At 49.7% G+C, this 22308-nt stretch overlaps 3 protein-coding genes across 3 annotated transcripts in view; 1 reads left to right on the top strand and 2 right to left on the bottom strand.

Moving 5' to 3' along the window:
* The window catches only part of fndc3ba (fibronectin type III domain containing 3Ba), a 53576-nt gene extending 39874 nt beyond the window's left edge, over positions 1-13702 (bottom strand). Inside the window, exon 1 of the mRNA XM_062469481.1 lies at positions 13598-13702. The gene's annotated coding sequence lies outside the window, so the exon portion shown is untranslated. The remainder of the gene's footprint in view (positions 1-13597) is intronic.
* The window catches only part of slc35g2a (solute carrier family 35 member G2a), a 157989-nt gene that overhangs the window by 12895 nt on the left and 122786 nt on the right, over positions 1-22308 (top strand). The window lies entirely within an intron of this gene.
* On the bottom strand, positions 17558-22189 carry LOC134026589 (transmembrane protein 212-like). Its single transcript, XM_062469480.1, has 3 exons — positions 21863-22189; positions 18243-18302; positions 17558-17893 (listed from the first exon to the last, which is right to left on the bottom strand). Exons 1-3 carry the CDS (start codon positions 22016-22018, stop codon positions 17558-17560), a joined length of 552 nt encoding a protein of 183 aa, XP_062325464.1. The 5' UTR covers positions 22019-22189.

Here is a 22308-nt window from a genome sequence, read left to right as displayed (position 1 = left end):
GGAGAAACAAACACACACACTTGAACACACACACTGGAACACACACACTGGAACACACACACTGGAACACACCAGGAGAAACCAACACACACACTGGAACACACACACTGGAACACACACATTGGAACACACCAGGAGAAACAAACACACACACTGGAACACACACACTGGAACACACACATTGGAACACACCAGGAGAAACAAACACACACACTGGAACACACACACTGGAACACACACATTGGAACACACCAGGAGAAACAAACACACACACACTGGAACACACACACTGGAACACACACATTGGAACACACCAGGAGAAAAAACTCCCTCTGATTAGACGCAACATCACACAGCACAGTCTATAAACACACACACACACACACATACAGAAATAAACACAGAGAAGAGCCACGTCTACAATAAATCTGCAGCGTGTCAGCACATAGCCTAGAAACAGAACTGCCAACCTGGTTAGTGGAAAGACTACAAAGATGGCAGACAGCTGGGCTCTTAATGGTACCTTGGACAGGTTAGGTTTGAGTCAATATGACTGAGGACGAGCGGAATACAGCAGTATGATCACTGTTATTGAGCAAACAGTGGATGAATAAATAAATGTGCTGTCACACACACGCACACACAAAGACAGGTGCACGCACGCACACACGCACACGCAGGTATCGTCTTCCTTCTCCCGGGTGCGTTAACCAGCGAGGAATGCTCTCAGGTGGCAGTGTTGAGAATGAGTTCTCCCTCTCTTCCTCTCCCTCACTCTCTCTTCCTATATCCAAATCTAGAAAGTTCTGATCCATCCATTGAACCGTTAGAGCAATGTTTCCAGCCAATGACTAGCACTGACATTTATGAAGCGCACACATACACACAAGCGCACACGTACACACAGACATACACAACGGGGAGGGGAGTTCCAAAGATAAAGGGAAGCAGCCTCCCACACCACTCCCACTCAACTGTGCTCTCTTTACGGAAGGTATTCAGTCCATGAGAGACCAGCTTGCTCCCTCTCTCCTTCCCTCCTCCCTCCCTCTCTCTCGCGCCCGCACACACACACACCCACAGGAGTACCTTTGTGAGAAAGCAGAGAGGTGGGCTGGAAGAGGGGGGAGATGGAAGGAGAAAGAGGGGAGCGAGAGAGCAGATTGGTGAAGGAGAGGGAGAGGAATGTTGGGCTTGTGCTAACTTTGAGAGGAGTGTGAACACACACACACACATTCAGGGAGACAGAAAGGGGCTCTATATGAGACGGAACTCTTCCTGGATTCCCACGTCTGCTAACGTTCTGCACATATGCAGGAAGTGTGTACAAGAGTATATCGCTATGTCTGTGCAGTGTGTGTGTGTGTGTGTGTGTGTGAGAGGGCAGTTGTAGTTGTCTTGCCCTGTAATTGCAGTAATGATATGTCATCCACACAGAGGAACTCAGAACGGGAGGGGTGGAATGCAGACACACACGCACACTTTAATACACACTTCCACCCCAAAATGTAAGAACAAGCTTGTCCCTGCTGTAGGAGATGGATGCCTGGGGGGCATACATTCTACTGCTGGGAGAAAGGGGTTCACACCTGACCTGGGAAACATGAGAAGGATCTGTCTTTATCACACACACAGAGAAAGAGAGACAAAGACAGTGGGAGGACTGGAGGGCTTGGCGTGCAGGGTGGGGGTGGAGGGCTTGGTGTGCAGGTGGGGGTGGAGGGCTTGGCGTGCAGGGTGGGGGTGGAGGGCTTGGTGTGCAGGTGGGGGTGGAGGGCTTGGTGTGCAGGTGGGGGTGGAGGGCTTGGTGTGCAGGTGGGGGTGGAGGGCTTGGTGTGCAGGGTGGGGTGGGGGTGGAGGGCTTGGTGTGCAGGTGGGGGTGGAGGGCTTGGTGTGCAGGTGGGGGTGGAGGGCTTGGTGTGCAGGGTGGGGTGGGGGTGGAGGGCTTGGTGTGCAGGTGGGGGTGGAGGGCTTGGTGTGCAGGTGGGGGTGGAGGGCTTGGTGTGCAGGTGGGGGTGGAGGGCTTGGTGTGCAGGTGGGGGTGGAGGGCTTGGTGTGCAGGTGGGGGTGGAGGGCTTGGTGTGCAGGTGGGGGTGGAGGGCTTGGTGTGCAGGTGGGGGTGGAGGGCTTGGTGTGCAGGTGGGGGTGGAGGGCTTGGTGTGCAGGTGGGGGTGGAGGGCTTGGTGTGCAGGTGGGGGTGGAGGGCTTGATGTGCAGGGTAGGGTGGAGGGTTTTGGTCAGGTATGTGAGAAGAGCTCACAGTGCCAGTAGGACATATGAGTCTCGCAGAATAGAGTCTTGTTGAGCTGTGCTCTCTGCTCATTCACCCTTTACTCAGGCCCAGTCTCAGTCCTGGCTGACCCCCAGCCCCAGTCCCAGCCTCCCTCCAATCTAGGATCCATATACAGGAGGTGGATGCATGAATGTAGGCGGCAGACGAAGGGGTCCTTGCGAGGCAGTATTTAAAACAACAGAAACTGAACAGATTCATTGCTACTCCTAGTAGTAACTCATTTGGCTAACCAAGGGCTGATAAAGTTGAATTCGATACCAATATTGGTATGAGCAGCATGCTGAAATATACAGTATTCCAACCCCCCTTTCTTTTTCTTGTGCTCTCTCTCTCTCTCTCTCTCTCTCTCCTCTCTCTCTCCCCTCTCTCTCTCTCTCTCACTCTCTCTCTCTCTCTCTGTCTCCCCTCTCTCTCTCTCTCTCTCTCTCTCTCTCTCTCTCTCCTCTCTCTCTCCCCTCTCTCTCTCTCTCTCTCTCTCTCTCTCTCTCTCTCTCTCTCTCTCTCTCTCCCTCCCTCCCTCTCTCTCCCTCTCTCTCTCTCAGATTGAGTAGTTGAATACCAGACATTCTGTAAAGGGTTCTCTACAGTGGGACTCCTGACAAGTCAGAACCCAGCCTGACCAATGACAGGATCAGCACTTCTCTCTTTCTCTTCCTCTGAGTGTGGAGTCATCCCAGCTCAGCACCCACAAATAAGCACCTACGAAAGAGCCTTTCTTCTTCTCATCCACCCTGCTCCTGTCGCTACTCTCCTGTCATCCTCTCCTCTATTCAACCCCTCTCTTCTCATCCTGTCATCCACCCCTCTCATCCTCTCACCTCCTCTTATCCTCTCACCTCCTCCTCTCATCCTCGCACCTCCTCTTATCCTCTCACCTCCTCTTCTCATCCTCTCACCTCCTCTTCTCATCCTCTCACCTCCTCCTCTCATCCTCACACCGCTAATTCTTTAACCTAAGCATTGCATTTCTAAGAACTTGAAACTTGAAAAAATAGTAATTTTCAGGAGAAAATCCCCTGTCAGCCTATTACCATCCACTTCCTGGAAAAACTCCTGATAGGCTCTCATTCCCCTTTCCTCACATTAGTTGAAACAGGCCATAGGTTGCCGATTGGCTGCTGGGAAGGCAAAGGGCGGGACAACCAAAAGTAGAGCACAAAGGCGTTGCGGCCCATTCCCAGGGTCAGACTACAGTTACATAACACCCTGCACACAGACCAGACACACACACCAACTTGGACTACTCTTTCAACACACAGCATAGCACAAAAAAGGGTGACAGGATAGAAGAGAATGGAGGACAGTAGAGGGAGTGAAGACAAAAAAGAGTGAGAGAACAAGAAGAGAAAGAATGAAGGAGAGAAAGAAAGGGAATGGTGCCCGGGCCTCAGTTTCCCTCAATGACTGAACAACCAGGAGAAGAAAAAATCTCTATCAGCTAGATGACAATCTGTAGGAGAAGAGTGTTTCAGTTTAGCAACTCGCTGTTCATTAATAATAAAAACATGTTTTCGCTTTTCTCTTGGTCTGCGGTCTCCAGTTCCTTCTGGTCTCTCTCTGTATCTCTTTTCTCTCCTTCTTTCCCCTTACTCTCTTTCTGTCCCTCATTTGCCCTTCCCTCTCTCTCAGCTCTCGGCCATCTCTCAGCTCCCCCCCCCCCCCTCTCTCTCTCCCTCCCTTCCCTCCCCTCTCTCTCTCTCTCCCTCCATCTCCCCTCTCTCTCTCCCCTCTCACTCTCCCTCCCTCCCTGCCTTCTCTCTCTCCCTCCCTCCCCCCTCTCTCTCTCTCCTAGAGTCTGCAGGGCCAGAGAGGGGGCCATGTGAGTTCAGAAATGTGTGGAATTCTAATTGTGTTATCCCTCCAGAGTAAACATTAGTACTGCTCTCATACTACAGACTGGGCGGGGGGCAAGGAGGGGAGGCGGGAAGGGGGGAACATCGTCTGCACAGAGAAGATGATTAAAGAGAATAAAATGACGTTAGGTGCAGGACAGGAACTTCTATTTTTAACCGTAACCTCAGAAACACAGTTAGCCTAGCAACGATGACAAGGAGCCTAGCGTTAGCTGCTAGCAGTATATTAGCATTCCTAGCTGCAACACATGTGTTTCTGCCAGTAAGCCCTCCCTCCAACAGCTGTATGGCTGTGAGCTGGCCATGTGTGTGTGAGTGTGTGTGTGTGTGGCTAGGCAGGGGGCCAGCAAGCAGTAAACCCACAGTAGAGGCCCCGACAGCCCAACCACTGCCACGTAGCCACTAACAGCAGAGGAGAGGATAAGAAGAGAAGAATGGAATGTGCAGCTACAGCATCTCTCTTGCATCAGAACGGGACAGAGAACACACACTCTGACAACAAACACACACACTAACCATCTGACAACAAACACATATACACACACCCACATTCAAACCCAACACTCTGACAACACACACTTCAGCACAACATAACATACAGTCCAACCCAACAATACCTGACAGAGAAGGTCTGTGCGCACACACAAAGGTACACACACACTCATGAGCACACAATGACAGGATGACAAACGTGATGAGAATACCTGTTATCTAAATATCTGCAGACACATATAACCAAGTAGAGCCCGAAACCTTAAACGTAGCCACTAATCACCAACACACACACATCCATGCATGGCCATGGTTGTTGCAATACTAACTTACGCATTTAAATGGAGAAGCCAGATATGATGCTGTTGTCTGTGCGTTTGTGTGTGTCTGTGTGTGTCAGACAGAGAGAGAGGGAGGAAGTGGTTGCTCTCCCACAGGCACATGAATATGACTCACTCATCCACTCCCAGGGCAGCGCTTCCAGATTATTCTTCTCTCTTTTTCCTTTTTCTCCCCTCCTCCCACTATCCGTCCTTCTCCCCTTCCTTCGCCTCCTCCTCCCCCTTAGCACATCCGTCTCCCTTCTAGCTCCAGAGGCTGGTCCTGAGCACTCTGCACCCCACAGAGATGCACAGAGCCTGGGCAGAGCTCCCGCCAAACCTCCCCTAAAACCCTGGATCTCAGGAGCTCAGCGTGGCCACACTCACAGACCCACTAGTCTGGGGAGAGACGAGCAGGCAGGCAGGTGGGGAAGTAGGCATGCACAAACACACGTACACACACGCTAAGCAGTTATTCCAATCTGACCAATTCTGTAGTACACAAAGCGACAAAAGCTTTGGCAGACTTCTGGGAGTCGTAGTCCCAGGTTGCGGCCTCACAGGAAGTCAACACGGGTAAGTTAGGATCAGCCTCATATAGCTGGCTTTGTTGAGGACCACTCCTTCTGGCCTTACCCTCGCCTCCCCCCATCCTCACCCAATCCTCACCCTCTCATTTGCCCTATCAACCCCCCCCCACACACACACACACACACACACCCATACCTCACCTCCCTCCCCCCATTCCCCCCTTCCTTATCCATTCCACCACCTTCCTCCTAACACCTCTGTTTAACCCTTATTCCTCCACACCCTCCCTCCATCCCCTAGTCCGACCCCAAGGCCTTCCCCAGCCCTCCCCCACCCCGTACTTCCAAAACAACCCCTCCAGCCATCAAAAGCCAGCCAGCCGCCCTTTCAGACCAGGCAGGCAGGGGGACGGGGGGGGGGGGCTCATTCACGCAAAATTGTCCCACATGACTGAGCGTGCTTAGTTTAAACAAACACAGCCACATCCTCTTCACTGCACACACACACACAATGCAAAACAGTATAGTATGAATATAACAATGCTTGTGTTTTGAATTCACACACACACACACACCAATAAACTGAGAGTCCAAACCCAGCCTCATATTCACCCAGCCAGCAGCTGCACCCTGCCTGCACAATACACCATCTGGACCTGCAGATCAACACAGCACACCTGAACCCTGCCTCAGTCCACACCTGAACACTACTGAACCCTGCCTCAGTCCACACCTGAACACTACTGAACCCTGCCTCAGTCCACACCTGAACACTACTGAACCCTGCCTCAGTCCACACCTGAACACTACTGAACCCTGCCTCAGTCCACACCTGAACACTACTGAACCCTGCCTCAGTCCACACCTGAACACTACTGAACCCTGCCTCAGTCCACACCTGAACACTACTGAACACTGCCTCAGTCCACACCTGAACACTACTGAACCCTGCCTCAGTCCACACCTGAACCCTGCCTCAGTCCACACCTGAACACTACTGAACCCTGCCTTTGTCCACACCTGAACCCTGCCTCAGTCCACACCTGAACACTACTGAACCCTGCCTTTGTCCACACCTGAACCCTGCCTCAGTCAACACCTGAACCCTGCCTCAGTCCATACCTGAACACTACTGAACCCTGCCTTTGTCCACACCTGAACCCTGCCTCAGTCCATACCTGAACACTACTGAACCCTGCCTTTGTCCACACCTGAACCCTGCCTCAGTCCATACCTGAACACTACTGAACCCTGCCTTTGTCCACACCTGAACCCTGCCTCAGTCCACACCTGAACACTACTGAACCCTGCCTTTGTCCACACCTGAACCCTGCCTCAGTCCACACCTGAACACCACTTCTGTGTTAACAGCGCTGGCTACTGCCCTGTGTATGTGTGTATGTGTGTTTATGTGTGTGTGCGTGCGGGCATGCCATGCGTGTGTCTAGACTGTGTGTTTAGTGGCATTCACAGCAACACCGGAGGCCAAGTCAGTACCATCAAGGTCTTCATCCTCTGGGCCTGGAGGAGAGTGTGTGCACGTGTGTGAATTCCTTCTCTCAGGAACGTATTCTGTGTGTCTCAGAATATAGGCCCTAACAACAATGTGGCCCTTCTCACTCCCCAGAGAGCACCAGGAGATCCTGGAGTGAGGTCTGGGAGGTCCTAGAGCTGAGCAGGTGGACCACTAGGTCTGGAGGGACCATTCAGATTCCAGGAAATGAAAAGGTGGAGATACACCCATCAACTCATTCACTACGTCCTGCTTACTCGCTGTCTCTCTTGTTCTCGTTCTCTCTCTCTCTCTCTCTCTCTCTCTCTCTCTCTCTCTCTCTCTCTCTCTCTCTCTCTCTCTCTCTCTCTCTCTCTCTCTCTCTTGTTCTCTCTCTAGCTCTCTTGTTCTCTCTCTCTCTCTTGTTCTCTCTCTCTTTCTCTTGTTCTCACTCTCTCTCTCTATCTCCTTCTCTTGTTTTCTCTTTCACCCACAAGGCACATAGGCTTTCATGGTCGAGGAAACAGGTGATCTGAAAGACTCTTGTTGGTTAAAAAGTGCAATTGTGTGTGTGTGTGTGTTTCACACCAAAGTGAGACAACTGTCTGTGAGGGAAAATTGCCTTTAGGACCTATCTCTCTCACACTACACCAATACACTGACACACACACACACACACACAAACCAACACACACACACACACACGTGCACGTCAGGACACATCCACACACACTGCTCACCCTCAGGTTGTCTCTGCCCATTCCCACGGTTTGTGTGTGAAAGTGTGTGTGTGTGTGTGTGTGTGTGCCTTTATCGGCCAGTGTAGGACAAAGGCAGGGCAGTGGTCTTAAGCCGCTAGAATAATATGAGATTAGGACAAAAATCTGAAAGGAGAAGACACTTCATATACCAGGGAATGGAATGTACACAACACACTCACACACATATGTAGACACTCACAAGCACACGCACACACATTTAGACACTCAAAAGCACACACGCACCCATACACTCACAAGCAAACACACACACTTAGACACTCACAAGCACACACACTCACTACCCCCCACAGCCTGAGGTCATAAGGTCACATTCCTCTTCCTCAATCAGCCTCAGGATTTCACACACTGCCAGTGTGTGTGTGTGTGTGTGTGTGTGTGTTTGTGTGTGTGTTTGTGTGTGTTCGCATGTTGGGGGATGTTTTAGAGATTTGTGGGGGGTCCTGCATGGAAAGGAAAGGGGAAGAAAAGGACAGGGAGAGGAGAGGAGAGGGGAGGAGAAATAACAGGTATGCAGCAGAGAAAAGGGGGGGTGGGGGGTGAATTTAGTTTTTTTGTATCTTGGGGGTGGTGGAGAGGGAAGGGGGCAGGGTGTATTTCACCAGGACTCAGGGCAAGGTAATACAAAAATTCTAATAAAAATATACACTTCCTGGTCTAGTCAAAACCTTCAAACTTCACAGTTCAAACACACACACACAGTCAAAATCCCCAAATACAGTGCTGACATTAAGAAACACACACCTCCACCACACACTGCCACACACAGCACGTATCTCCTTCACAGACAGACACACACACTGGCATAAAACAGCCATTATTGGCTGAGCGGCGGAACTTTCCATGGGCATGCCAGCTTGCGACACCAACACACTTAGCATGCTAATGCTGTCACGTAAAGTGTGTGTGTATTGTCGGTTAACGGCACACATTCACTAGGTCACACACACTGGCCACTACACTTGTTGAAGCAATGGGGCGCAAGCAGGAGCCTGGGCTGGTAGACTGCAGCAGAGGCATGGGAGCTGGACCAACCAGGACACACACACAAATACCCCCACACACACACACACACACACACAGGCCCACAAACTCCATTTCACCACCGCCTGTTTTCAGAGGTGTTTCTGGTTCTCCTCAGCACCAGGCTGGAGGAGGAGAGAGGGGAGGGGTGGAGGAGGTGGAGGAGAGAGGGAGCAGGGGACAGCAGAGAGGTGGAGGGGTGGAGGAGGTGGAGGAGAGAGGAGCAGGGGACAGCAGAGAGGTGGAGGGGTGGAGGAGAGAGGGAGCAGGGGACAGCAGAGAGGTGGAGGGGTGGAGGAGAGAGGAGCAGGGGACAGCAGAGAGGTGGAGGGGTGGAGGAGAGAGGAGCAGGGGACAGCAGAGAGGTGGAGGGGTGGAGGAGGTGGAGGAGAGAGGGAGCAGGGGACAGCAGAGAGGTGGAGGGGTGGAGGAGGTGGAGGAGAGAGGAGCAGGGGACAGCAGAGAGGTGGAGGGGTGGAGGAGAGAGGGAGCAGGGGACAGCAGAGAGGTGGAGGGGTGGAGGAGAGAGGAGCAGGGGACAGCAGAGAGGTGGAGGGGTGGAGGAGAGAGGAGCAGGGGACAGCAGAGAGGTGGAGGGGTGGAGGAGAGAGGAGCAGGGGACAGCAGAGAGGTGGAGGGGTGGAGGAGAGAGGAGCAGGGGACAGCAGAGAGGTGGAGGGGTGGAGGACGAGGAAAAGGAGGGCGTTTGGGGGTGTCGGGTGAGAGGCAAAGTTGAAAGGCTCCTTTTATCTTCTTCTAAATCAACTGTCAACAATGCGGAGGAACGACCAGGAGGAGGGAAGGACAGGGGGAGCGGGGTCGGAGGAGGGAGGGAGGGAGCCAGGGAGGAAAAGAAGGAAGGCGAAGAGAAAGAGGGGCGGAGGGTAAACATCACAGCTCTGTGCCAAGCAAACATGAGATGCTGGGATACTACAACAAAGAGACACCCTTCATAGCAGGGAGGGAGGGAGGGAGGGAGGGAGGGAGGGAGGGAGGGAGGGAGGGAGGGAGGGAGGGAGGGAGGGAGGGAGGGAGGGAGGGAGGGAGGGAGGGACTGAAAGAGAGGGGGAGTGAATGATATAGAGAGGGAGAAAAATAAAAGAGCAGGAAACAGAAAGACACATGGATAGACTGACCAGAGGCAGAATTCAGCACACTCAGCACACAGATATTCATTCAGACATTCAGCACACATTCAGCACACAGATGTATACTGTCTATCTACATACAGCAAACACAACTACTTTATATATCTGCATACAGCACACTACCAGGAGGGAGACCAGGAGGAGGAGACCAGGAGGAGGAGACCAGGAGGGAGACCAGGAGGGAGACCAGGAGGAGGAGACCAGGAGGGAGACCAGGAGGGAGACCAGGAGGAGGAGACCAGGAGGAGGGAGACCGGGAAGAAGAGACCAGGAGGAGGGAGACCAGGAGGAGGAGACCAGGAGGGAGACCAGGAGGGAGACCAGGAGGAGGAGACCAGGAGGAGGGAGACCGGGAAGAAGAGACCAGGAGGAGGGAGACCATGAGGAGAGAGGAGGGAGACCAAGAGGGAGGAGGGAGACCAGGAGGAAGGAGACCAGGAGGAAGGAGACCAGGAGGAGGGAGACCAGGAGGAGGGAGACCAGGAGGAGAAGACTAGGAGGAGGAGACCAGGAGGAGGGAGACCAGGAGGAGGAGACCAAGAAGAGGGTAGAAGGAATCTCAACATGTCCTGCATTCCAGGTGCAGACCCGGTAACCCCACAACAGTGAAAAGCTTCCCAGAGCGTGACCAATCAGAGGTCTCCGCTCAGAGGAAGCAGGAAACTGCCAGCTCACTGCCCGGACCGCCCACCACTCCTACAGTGGCCCCGGAGGCCCAGTCCTCATAGGGAATGAAAAAAGCAAAGGGGAAATAACAAAAGCACCACAGAGAACCAGATGACTGGGACGATGACAGCCGATACACAAACACTGCCCGTTCCACACACATCCTGAGCACAACACACACACATTACAAACACACACACAGCTGTTAAAGACATAGCATGAACCACAGCTACACGTATTGTTAAGGTAACCTGAATTGGGACATCCTTCAGTGCTTCTACGATGTCGAGAAGAGCTCTATCTCCCTCCCTCCAACTCTCTTTCTTCAGACATAACACAAAGGTGCACGTGCACACAAACATGTGTGCACACAAACACTTTCCAGTGCTGTATTGTCCTCCTTGTGAAGCCCAAGACAGTTACAGCTTCAGTGTCTAACACACAGCCACTTTTCAGTAACACTACCCCAGCGATAACATGTTCTAGATTATTCTGAAGTCAGACATGAAGTACACACACATAGTACATGATGACAACGAATTTGTCCCTTTCTTGACCCCTTACTCAAATATTGAAACAGTAACACCTGTGTGAGTGTACTTTATAGAATCTAAAGCAGTTTGAACACACACACAGGTCACAGGTACAGCAATATCACTCCGCTGCCTATAACAGCAGCAGCAAGCCTGGTGTAGCTGTTGGGTGATATCACTGATCCTGGATCAGTTTACAGATGACACCACTCACTTGGCCAGCCTTAACATCTGACTTTAGACCTGCCACTCTGGTCTGCCACTCCCAGGACACATATATGAAAGGCTTTCAAATCAGTGTGTGTGTGATTGTGACACAATCTCTGATACTCCTTGACAATTGCTTCACGTTGTTTGTTGTTTCACATAACATGCTTGTTAGTGTGTATTGTGCTGCATGTATGTTGTTGATGTTGCGTCATTGTGTTGCTGACTGTCACGTCTTTGTCGCATTGCGTTATTGTGTTAACTTTGTGTTGTTGTCGTATCGTGTTGGGTTGTTTTGTCGCTGAGTTATGGTCATGTTGTTGTGTTGTTGCGTAGCGTCGTGTCGTCCTGACTGTCTGAGTTTGCTCCAGGTTGTGTTTCTTTCTTCTATGCTGGTGCAGGTGTGGGCTTCCACCTGTCTGCTGGGGATGTGCAGCGGCTATTGTTATCTTTGTTTTGGACTTCCATCCAGGCTTTTTGTTTCTTGCCAGGCTATTCATGTAAGGAAGAATATGTTCTTAATTTACCTGCATGGTCATAAAGGTGGAATAAGATATGAAATATGTGTGTATGTTTCTGCAGATGGTTCCAGATGTTACAATGGAATGTCACAGTTTCAGAGACAAGTAGCAGATTAATTGGACACCACCAAACAGATCGAATTAACAGGTATGCCCGTCAAAGTTCTGCATTGGGTTTGAGTTTACTGTTCTGAGATTTGTCTGTATTTGGGGAAACAGACTATATTCCCTAAACGTTTCTATAAATTATACACGAGACACACAGCACACCTTAAAACAAAAGGTTGGGTATAGAGACCCCGAGAAACAGAAACGTCTTCAGATACCAGCGTTCAAGAGAAAAGTGGGAGGGCACGTCAGCTTTCCAGCAAAGGAATGTCATCTGACGTCATCTATTTGGGATCGGATTTCTCACTCTTCAGTGTATGTGTGTGTGTGTGTGTGTGTGTGTTTGTGTCTGTGTGTTTGCGCGCGCGCGTGTGTGTGTGTGGTGGAGGCCCTCTCTTTATTTCTCCAATGTGGCCTCTGGGTCCTGAACCATGGCGACGGCAGCTAAAGCCGTCAGCATCTTGAGAGCATAGGGCTGATAACGGCCACATACGGCCTGCGGTAAGAATGCGATTCCAAAACCTTCTCACTGCATTGATACTGGACCCACAAAGTGCTAAAAGGAGCGCAGTGATTCCCTGACACAGAGACTTCTACTTTTAAAGGAAAACGTTCGATCGGCGTCAAATCCTAATCGATTTGTTGTTACCGTAACAGTTTTATTTCCACGTCAACACAAGAGAAAGCGAGAGAGAAGGAGAGGTAGAGGGGGCAGAGAGAGGGAGAGAGATCTGTCTCCTGCAGAAACAGACACGTAGTCGTTTCTGAGTTTGGTGAGAGAGAGAGAGAGAGAGAGAGAGAGAGAGAGAGAGAGAGAGAGAGAGAGAGAGAGAGAGAGAGAGAGAGAGAGAGAGAGAGAGAGAGATGCAGACAGACTGGCTGGAATGCTAGGATATGCTGGAGTTAAGACTTCTCCTGCTCTCGAGAGCCATATCTGCTCCGTTAAAACTATACAATAAGTCTGAGAAAGGGTCCTAGCAGTCGAACACCATAACATTTATATTGTGATTTCTTGCAATAAAAAGCTTACGTTGATAATCCATCTTTCCTAACTCATGTCAAATCGAAGCATCATCCGCTCCAAGTTTTCCCCCCTGACGTTATATCAGCAAATGGCTTAGTTTGAATAACTATAAATTATATCAATATTTCCAAAACGCCCATGGCATATTAAGAATGCTGTTTTTGTGTTTCCTTAACGGGAAAACGGAAAGCGTTTTCATCTGTTGCGCACTCACTTCATCTGAAAGTCTTCGGAGACAAAAAAAAAACACATTCTTTCGCAAAGAAGAGAAATCGCCCACAAAGCAAAGTGAAAAGTACCAACCGACACTTTCAAACACGGCCACAATGAAACGTTGGCCCTATTAAACTTATCCACAGGGTTCAGCAGCCTATTGGGTGTATATTTAAACCCGACATAAAGAACTACCCAAAAGTTTCGATTCACCCCCCTCGAGCAGTTTTCCTTTTTCCTCAACGCTGGCCAAAGAGCCCAGACTGCCGGCGTCAGCTCTCTGCCTCCAAACTCATACACTTATAAAACTTTTCAAAAGCAACTTTAGTACGATCATCTATTCATATCATTGGTTTCGGTGTATTACAATAGCAAAAAAGTGTTATAGAACTCACCTCGCTGCAATAAAATAATCTTCAAACAGACGTGGCTCTGCTTTTTTTCCAGGGTCGGGTTTTGGCGATCCGCTGTCTACTGGCGCGACGCAGCGCGTTCTATCGGAGATTCCGCCATGTCAATCAAAGTGCGACGCACATGGGAAATTAAAGCCCGCCCCTTTTACAGTGGCCCTAAACAGTGCAGTGGCGTCTCTTGCTAAAAGGCGCCATACAGAAGTGTATTATGTATGGATATTTAATGCAGAGTACATTTTTGTAATGAGTCACGTGAATGTGTTACACTTTGGTTTAGTTTCCTTTGTAATGTAAGGCATTTTGGGTGCCGGGATGGTACATAAAAAAACGCTATATAAATGGAGTCCATTTAGTCCATATGTAAGCCTTTTTTTTTTACAAGCACTGGCGATCCACAATACAAGCCCTCAGATATCTTACCATGATCCCAAAGAATTATGTCAGGTGAGGTGTAAGTGTGTCCATAATTAATGAACATGTCATAACAGTTCACAGTCGGAGAGGAATTGTACCTCGCTGATTGTTTGTGTGTATTTTGTGGAGCATATGTTGTCAAACCAGAACGAGAACAGACGATAAAAGTCCTGCGTGCACAACAAAGCCAACATCACTCTTCGCTAAACAGAAAATGCCTAAATTTCTCTTTACTTTTTTTTCGTTTCCTAAATGGTTATCTCTAAACTGTTTTTGAGGGGGTTATTAGTAATTGCTTCCCTCGGTTAGGGGGTTGTGGGTGTTTGAACCCTAGCTCGTTCCTGCAGGACAGATGTCGGAGACTTGTATCAGGACCCAGAGATTGTGCTGATTGGTGGACAGGAATCTCTTATGTCATGGGGTCTTTGGTTTGTGTTGCGAAAGATTTGGTAAAAACACATTTTAATCATTTGTCCAGGTCAGGGATTGATACCCCAGAGCAAGTGGGTGGCAAACTCTGTGCCCTCAAGCTTGAACGAACACACCCACATACACACCCACACATACACACACACACACATACACATGCACATACCCACGCATACACAAACATACACACATACCCCCCAAACACACACATACACATGCACACATTCCTATGCTGTGGAGGTCTTGGGAGTAGGCTGCTCCACACTCCTGTTGTAGTGACTTGGGGAAGTACCAACACTGGCAGTGGTGGAAGACAGCCAGGGCCCCTTCCTCATCTGCTCCTGGGCTCCAGTCTCTTGTCTGTTACTTGCGTCTTGCTTGCTACTTGTGTGTGTTTGCCTATGCGTGTTTGGGAAGCAAAGTACAATGTACCATGTTCTGTAGACACTATTGATGTATGTGTGTGTGCATACGTTTGTGAGTGTGTGTGTGCATACGTGTGTGTGTGTGTGTGTGTGTGTGTGTGTGTGTCTGTCTGTCTGTCTGTCTGTCTGTGTGTGTCAAAGGCACTTCCTTTAGTGGATCTAAGGATGGAATTCTGCTCATCAAGAGTTCAAAGAAGTCAACCCTGAGCATTCTGCCAGAGACGAGAACAGACATGCCTTCCTCTCTCTCCTCTCTGCCTGTCTCTCACTCACTTGTTCTGTCTTTCTGTCTGTCTCTATTTTTGTCATTATGTCTCATTTGAAGATAGACAAGCATATCCAAAATCCCTTTATGAGACCATGCACTCTCACTTCTGAAAACATCACTTGGGGGATGTTTAAAAGTCAAATATAATATCACAATATATTCATATTTGACACACGTTTTTATGAGAGTACATCCAGGCGTTTAATAAAAGGGCCTTTTGGAGACTCCAAAAGGAGCCTTAGTAACCAAGGTCAAATACTTAGGATAAAAAGGTATTATTTTTCATAATTGTTATCTCTAATGAAAGGTGGTACTTATAACTATCATATATAATAGCTGAATCCCCCATTAGTATTGCTGAAACACCAAAACTGAAGCATGAACACATTGGAGTGCTTTATCTGATTCCCAGGATTGACGCACAAAGAACACTGCTTCTGTCATCCATATGGCACGTGGACTTTTATTTTGAAGGCTCCACAGATACCTATCATGTTGGGTATTAACATTTGCAGCATTTCCTTAGCTACAAGGCTAACCAGCTCATTTCAGAGCCAGTCAAAGCCAGCTTGAGAAATTCGTTTAGAACGAGGGTGTGTGTGTGTGTGTGTGTGTGGGGGGGGGGGGGTGCAGGACGCACAGACCTAGTTGGCTTTAGAAGGCTGTCACCAGGGCATGGAAGCTCCTATTGGTTCAAACAAGGTGTCAATCGAAAGGTCAGAGTGTAGCGGCCATCTTGACACTCTCCAATCGTAAATATTTGAATAAATCTCTTTCAATGAGCGATAGTGCGTGAGAGACTGCAAAAATGAAATTGCCGAAGGCAGAATGAAGCAACAAGAACGTGGCTATGTGTGGATATAATTCATTGTTTTGGACAAACTACTTGACATGGTTAGATAGTTTGGACCTTTGGGAATGTAACCAGTCCATTTTTGTTGGGATTTTTTGCATACCTGGACCAGGCTGAACCTTTTAGGGTGAGTAGAATAGTTTGCTTTTGCTTTGTTTACATATTTGTGACTAGACAAAGACGTTGGTAATACTCGCTGTTGCGACTTGATCTTGAAAGGGTTTCCAAAAGTACAAGCACAAGAATCGTAGCTTTCCAATGATGTATTACATGTGTAGTAGTCTAAAAAATATATTTGTTAAAATTTAGTGCACAGGAACTGGGGGAGGAGGGGGCAGCGTTTCCGGCCCCCGGGCGGGCCTGGACCAAAATCTGGATATTGATGTTATTGGTTTATTATTTTTTACATATAGTCATTATTCGTGATTCAATGTATTTATTGATTTATGAATAAATCATTTCCAAAACCAAGCTGTGTGTAAAACATTGAATTACAAGGGATCAGATTCTTATCTGGTAGTGTGTGTGTGTGTGTATAAAGTCTTTCCAGTGCTGTCAACTTCTGCCAGTACACGTCAGTGTATACAAGGGAAACTGTGTGTGTGTGTGCATGTGTGTTGAGAGAGAGTCCATATTTGATAAGCTGCATTAGTTCCAGTGAGTTTGCCAGACAGCAGTCCTGTCAGAGCCTTGCTGTAGCTGGAGATGTAATCTGAAATGGAGTCTCTTGGTTCTCAGCCTGCACAGCCAACATCTGGCCCCAGACCCTCTCTTAGCCTCTATTACCCTCCATCTCCCTCAGCCTCCCCTTTAGCCTGCGTCTAGACGCTCTCAACCTCCCCTAGCCACCCCTCTCAGCCTCCCCTAGCAACCTCTCTAGCCTCTCTCAACCCCCTCTAGAATTGACTCAGCCTCTTTTCCAGCCTCTCCCCAGCCTCGGCCTGTCATGTGAACGGAGATCCAGTGATGACATCACACCACATGACATCACTTCAGAGTGGGTGTGTGCCTCATGGGAGTGGAATGTGTGTGATTCAGGGGTGGGACTGAAGTCAAGGATAAGATCCGGATGGCAAACGACCTCGTCTGTGGATCTGGTAGCACAATGGACAGGCAGCAAGCCGCGAATGCCGCCGCGAGCTCTAATCTCAACCCCAGAATGGGAAGAGTGGAGTCTGTGAGCTGTCGATCTGACACGACAACGATGTGGATCTCATGCAGAAGGCCTTGAAGAGACTTCTGGTTTATAGCACAGACCTTACTTGGCATCGAGTATCCCTGGGATAAAAGGAGGGATGGGGGGGGGGGGGTTGGGAGGGTACATACCATTTTTCTCATTCCATGGCATTGCATTCCTGCATTCCAGTGGGGGAAAAAAATGAGGTGACCTCCATGCAGAGAAACAGATAGACATAACCTTCTACTAACCTCCTCATATCTAATGCGGGCCTTTCTCAAGCTTGGTGTCCATAACCCAGATATTTGTCTGGCGCGAGGACTCTGGTCCCAGGTTGATGCTGTGTCTGCGTGTGTGTGGTTGGAGCGTTGAGGTTTCACCCTCTCACGTTCACATTCCCTGAGTGCAGCAGGCGTGTGGTAAGGATGACGACGATGCCGAGGGAGAGGATGAAGACGGTGGTGCTGGTAAGCAGGTCCATGGTGTGTAAGACCAGGTGGTACCATTCTGCTCCAAGGGGGTCCAGACACAGCCCCGGCCCGCCTCGGTAGGGGTATGGATACCGGACGGCGTGGGAGAGGTACCCGATCCCCACCGCCCCGAGGTACGAGTAATAACACAGTGGTCCGGTCAACACCGCTGCCGTGGCAACGGCAAACATCAACAGACAGGTCACAGAGGTCAGGATGGAAAAGACGTAGACCACCTCCCACTAGCAAGACAGGAGAGAGAGGACATGACACACAGTGCAGTTACCTGCAACTGTCACACAGGGGTGGCAAAAGCACCAAACACCTCACATGATAATTGGGGCATCAAGTTAGCAGTTGCACAAGGAAAAGGTGTATGTTATGTAATGCATCTCTCATGTCTATGGTGTCTGTGGTATGTTCAACATTCTTCCTATGCCCGAGGCATGGAAAACTACTCCCATCGCCCAACCGTTATCTCCTTACCATACAGACTTCATTAGCATGGTTGATAATCTTTAGCTCAGGGCTGTTTGGTTAAAACCGTTTTAGATTAATCAAATCCATTGATTACCTGGGTTTCTGACTCACCAAAGACTTCCTGTTTTGGTCTCTGTTCGCCGTGACAACACTGGCTCCTGTTATTGTGGCCTGGATAACAACACACAGGAGCTAGTCGGACATCTGTACAATCCATCAGAAACATCCCTTGGAACAAACTCAGTTTTCCCTGTCTATCACGCATCAGGGTGACTTCTATCTGATCTATCCATCTCAATCCAGATCACAACAATAAACACAGCAAAGCTTGTAACACACACACAACAAATATAATTTAATTAATAATAAAGCAAGATTCTTTTTGGGGAGTCATGGATGACACTAACTTGGGATGTTCTCAAAATGGAACGTACTGCATTAAGTTCCTCCCTGTGTGTCCCTGTGCCCTCATAAGTCACCTGTCAAAAGGATGCCGAATCAATATCTACCAGAGAAAAGATACCTACCAGAGATTTCAACTAGATTCACATCTACAACCAGAGATTTCAACTAGATAAACATCTACGAGTGAGATATCTATTGAAGAGACACCTACCAGAGAGACACCTACCACACAGACACCTACCACACAGACACATACCACACAGACACCTTCCACACAGACACCTTCCACACAGACACCTTCCACACAGTCACCTACCACACAGACACATACCACACAGACACCTTCCACACAGACACCTTCCACACAGACACCTTCCACACAGACACCTACAACACAGACACCTACCACACAGACACCTACCACACAGACACCTACCACACAGACACCTACCACACAGACACCTTCCACACAGACACCTACCACACAGACACCTTCCACACAGACAGCTTCCACACAGACACCTACAACACAGACACCTACCACACAGACACCTACCACACAGACACATACAACACAGACATCTACCACACAGACACCTACCACATAGACACCTACCCCACAGACACCTACCACACAGACACCTTCCACACAGACACATACCACACAGACACCTTCCACACAGACACCTACCACACAGACACCTTCCACACAGACACCTTCCACACAGACACCTACAACACAGACACCTACCACACAGACACCTACCACACAGACACATACCACACAGACACATACCACACAGACACATACCACACAGACACCTTCCACACAGACACATACCACACAGACACCTTCCACACAGACACCTTCCACACAGACACCTACCACACAGACACCTTCCACACAGACACCTACCCCACAGACACCTACCACACAGACACCTTCCACACAGACACCTACCCCACAGACACCTACCCCACAGACACATACCACACAGACACCTACCACACAGACACCTACCACACAGACACCTACCACACAGACACCTTCCACACAGACACATACCACACAGACACCTTCCACACAGACACCTTCCACACAGACACCTACAACACAGACACCAACCACACAGACACCTACCACACAGACACCTACCACACAGACACATACCACACAGACACCTACCACACAGACACCTTCCACACAGACACCTACAACACAGACACCTTCCACACAGACACCTACCACACAGACACCTTCCACACAGACACCTACCACACAGACACCTACCACACAGACACATACCACACAGACACATACCACACAGACACATACCACACAGACACCTTCCACACAGACACCTTCCACACAGACACCTACCACACAGACACCTACCACACAGACATCTTCCACACAGACACCTTCCACACAGACACCTTCCACACAAACACCTACCAGACAACTACCACACAGACACCTACCACACAGACACATACCACACAGACACCTACAACACAGACACCTTCCACACAGACACCTACCAGACAACTACCACACAGACACCTACAACACAGACACATACCAGACAACTACCACACAGACACATACCACACAGACACCTACAACACAAACACCTACCACACAGACAACTACCACACAGACACCTACCACACAGACACCTACCACACAGACACCTACCACACAGACACCTTCCACACAGACACATACCACACAGACACCTTCCACACAGACACCTTCCACACAGACACCTACAACACAGACACCAACCACACAGACACCTACCACACAGACACCTACCACACAGACACCTTCCACACAGACACCTACAACACAGACACCTTCCACACAGACACCTACCACACAGACACCTTCCACACAGACACCTACCACACAGACACCTACCACACAGACACATACCACACAGACACATACCACACAGACAAATACCACACAGACACCTTCCACACAGACACCTTCCACACAGACACCTACCACACAGACACCTACCACACAGACACCTTCCACACAGACACCTACCACACAGACACCTACCACACAGACACATACCACACAGACACATACCACACAGACACATACCACACAGACACCTTCCACACAGACACCTACCACACAGACACCTACCACACAGACATCTTCCACACAGACACCTTCCACACAGACACCTACCACACAGATACCTTCCACACAGACACCTTCCACACAGACACCTACCACACAGACACCTTCCACACAGACACATACCACACAGACACCTACAACACAGACACCTTCCACACAGACACCTACCAAACAACTACCACACAGACACCTACAACACAAACACCTACCACACAGACAACTACCACACAGACACATACCACACAGACACCTACAACACAGACACCTACCACAAAGACACCTTCCACACAGACAACTACCACACAGACACATACCACACAGACACCTACAACACAGACACCTACCACACAGACACCTACCACACAGACACCTTACACACAGACACCTTCCACACAGACACCTCCCACACAGACACCTACAACACAGACACCAACCACACAGACACCTACCACACAGACACCTACCACACAGACACCTACCACACAGACACCTTCCACACAGACACCTTCCACACAGACACCAACCACACAGACACCTACCACACAGACACCTACCACACAGACACCTACCACACAGACACCTTCCACACAGACACCTCCCACACAGACACCTACAACACAGACACCAACCACACAGACACCTACCACACAGACACCTACCACACAGACACCTACCACACAGACACCTTCCACACAGACACCTACAACACAGACACCTTCCACACAGACACCTACCACACAGACACCTTCCACACAGACACCTACAACACAGACACCTTCCACACAGACACCTACCACACAGACACCTTCCACACAGACACCTACAACACAGACACCTTCCACACAGACACCTACCACACAGACACCTACCAGACAACTACCACACAGACACCTGCCACACAGACACCTTCCACACAGACACCTTCCACACAGACACCTTCCACACAGACACCTTCCACACAGACACCTTCCACACAGACACCTTCCACACAGACACCTTCCACACAGACACCTTCCACACAGACACCTGCCACACAGACACCTACCACACAGACACCTTCCACACAGACACCTTCCACACAGACACCTTCCACACAGACACCTTCCACACAGACACCTTCCACACAGACACCTTCCACACAGACACCTTCCAGACAGATACTTACCAGAGCTCCTGTCCAGACCGGGGCAGCGATCTGGGCATCCCAGCTGATGAACCAGGGGTGATAGGACCCAGCAGGGAAGAAGGCCAGGACTCCACAGAGAATGCTGAGCAGTCCAACAGCCATCATAGTGGCCCCTACAGTCCTCCACCCTGCCATGGCACACCCACTTACACCAATAGGTGTCTATACCTGAAAGCCACGCATGGAGACAGCCATCCAGAGATACAAGATGGGAGAGAGCAGTGAAAAGTGTGTTTGTTTGGGTTTGTGTGAATATGTGTGTGCTTGAGCGAGTGAGAGTGTGTGAGGATGAGAGAGCAGTCAGTGTGTGTAAGAATGCAGACTGTGTACCATTAATAAGGGTAGCCAAGACATGGGAACCTGGGCAACTGCTCCTAAGTACACAAAAACTCAGTATCTATGCACTCAAGGAGGAGCTGAAGAGG

The sequence above is a fragment of the Osmerus eperlanus genome, chromosome 9, assembly GCF_963692335.1.
Source record: "Osmerus eperlanus chromosome 9, fOsmEpe2.1, whole genome shotgun sequence".
Classification (NCBI taxonomy): domain Eukaryota; kingdom Metazoa; phylum Chordata; class Actinopteri; order Osmeriformes; family Osmeridae; genus Osmerus; species Osmerus eperlanus.
The sequence above is the reverse complement of the archived record's forward strand: the minus strand, read 5'-3'. Positions and strand labels throughout refer to the sequence as shown.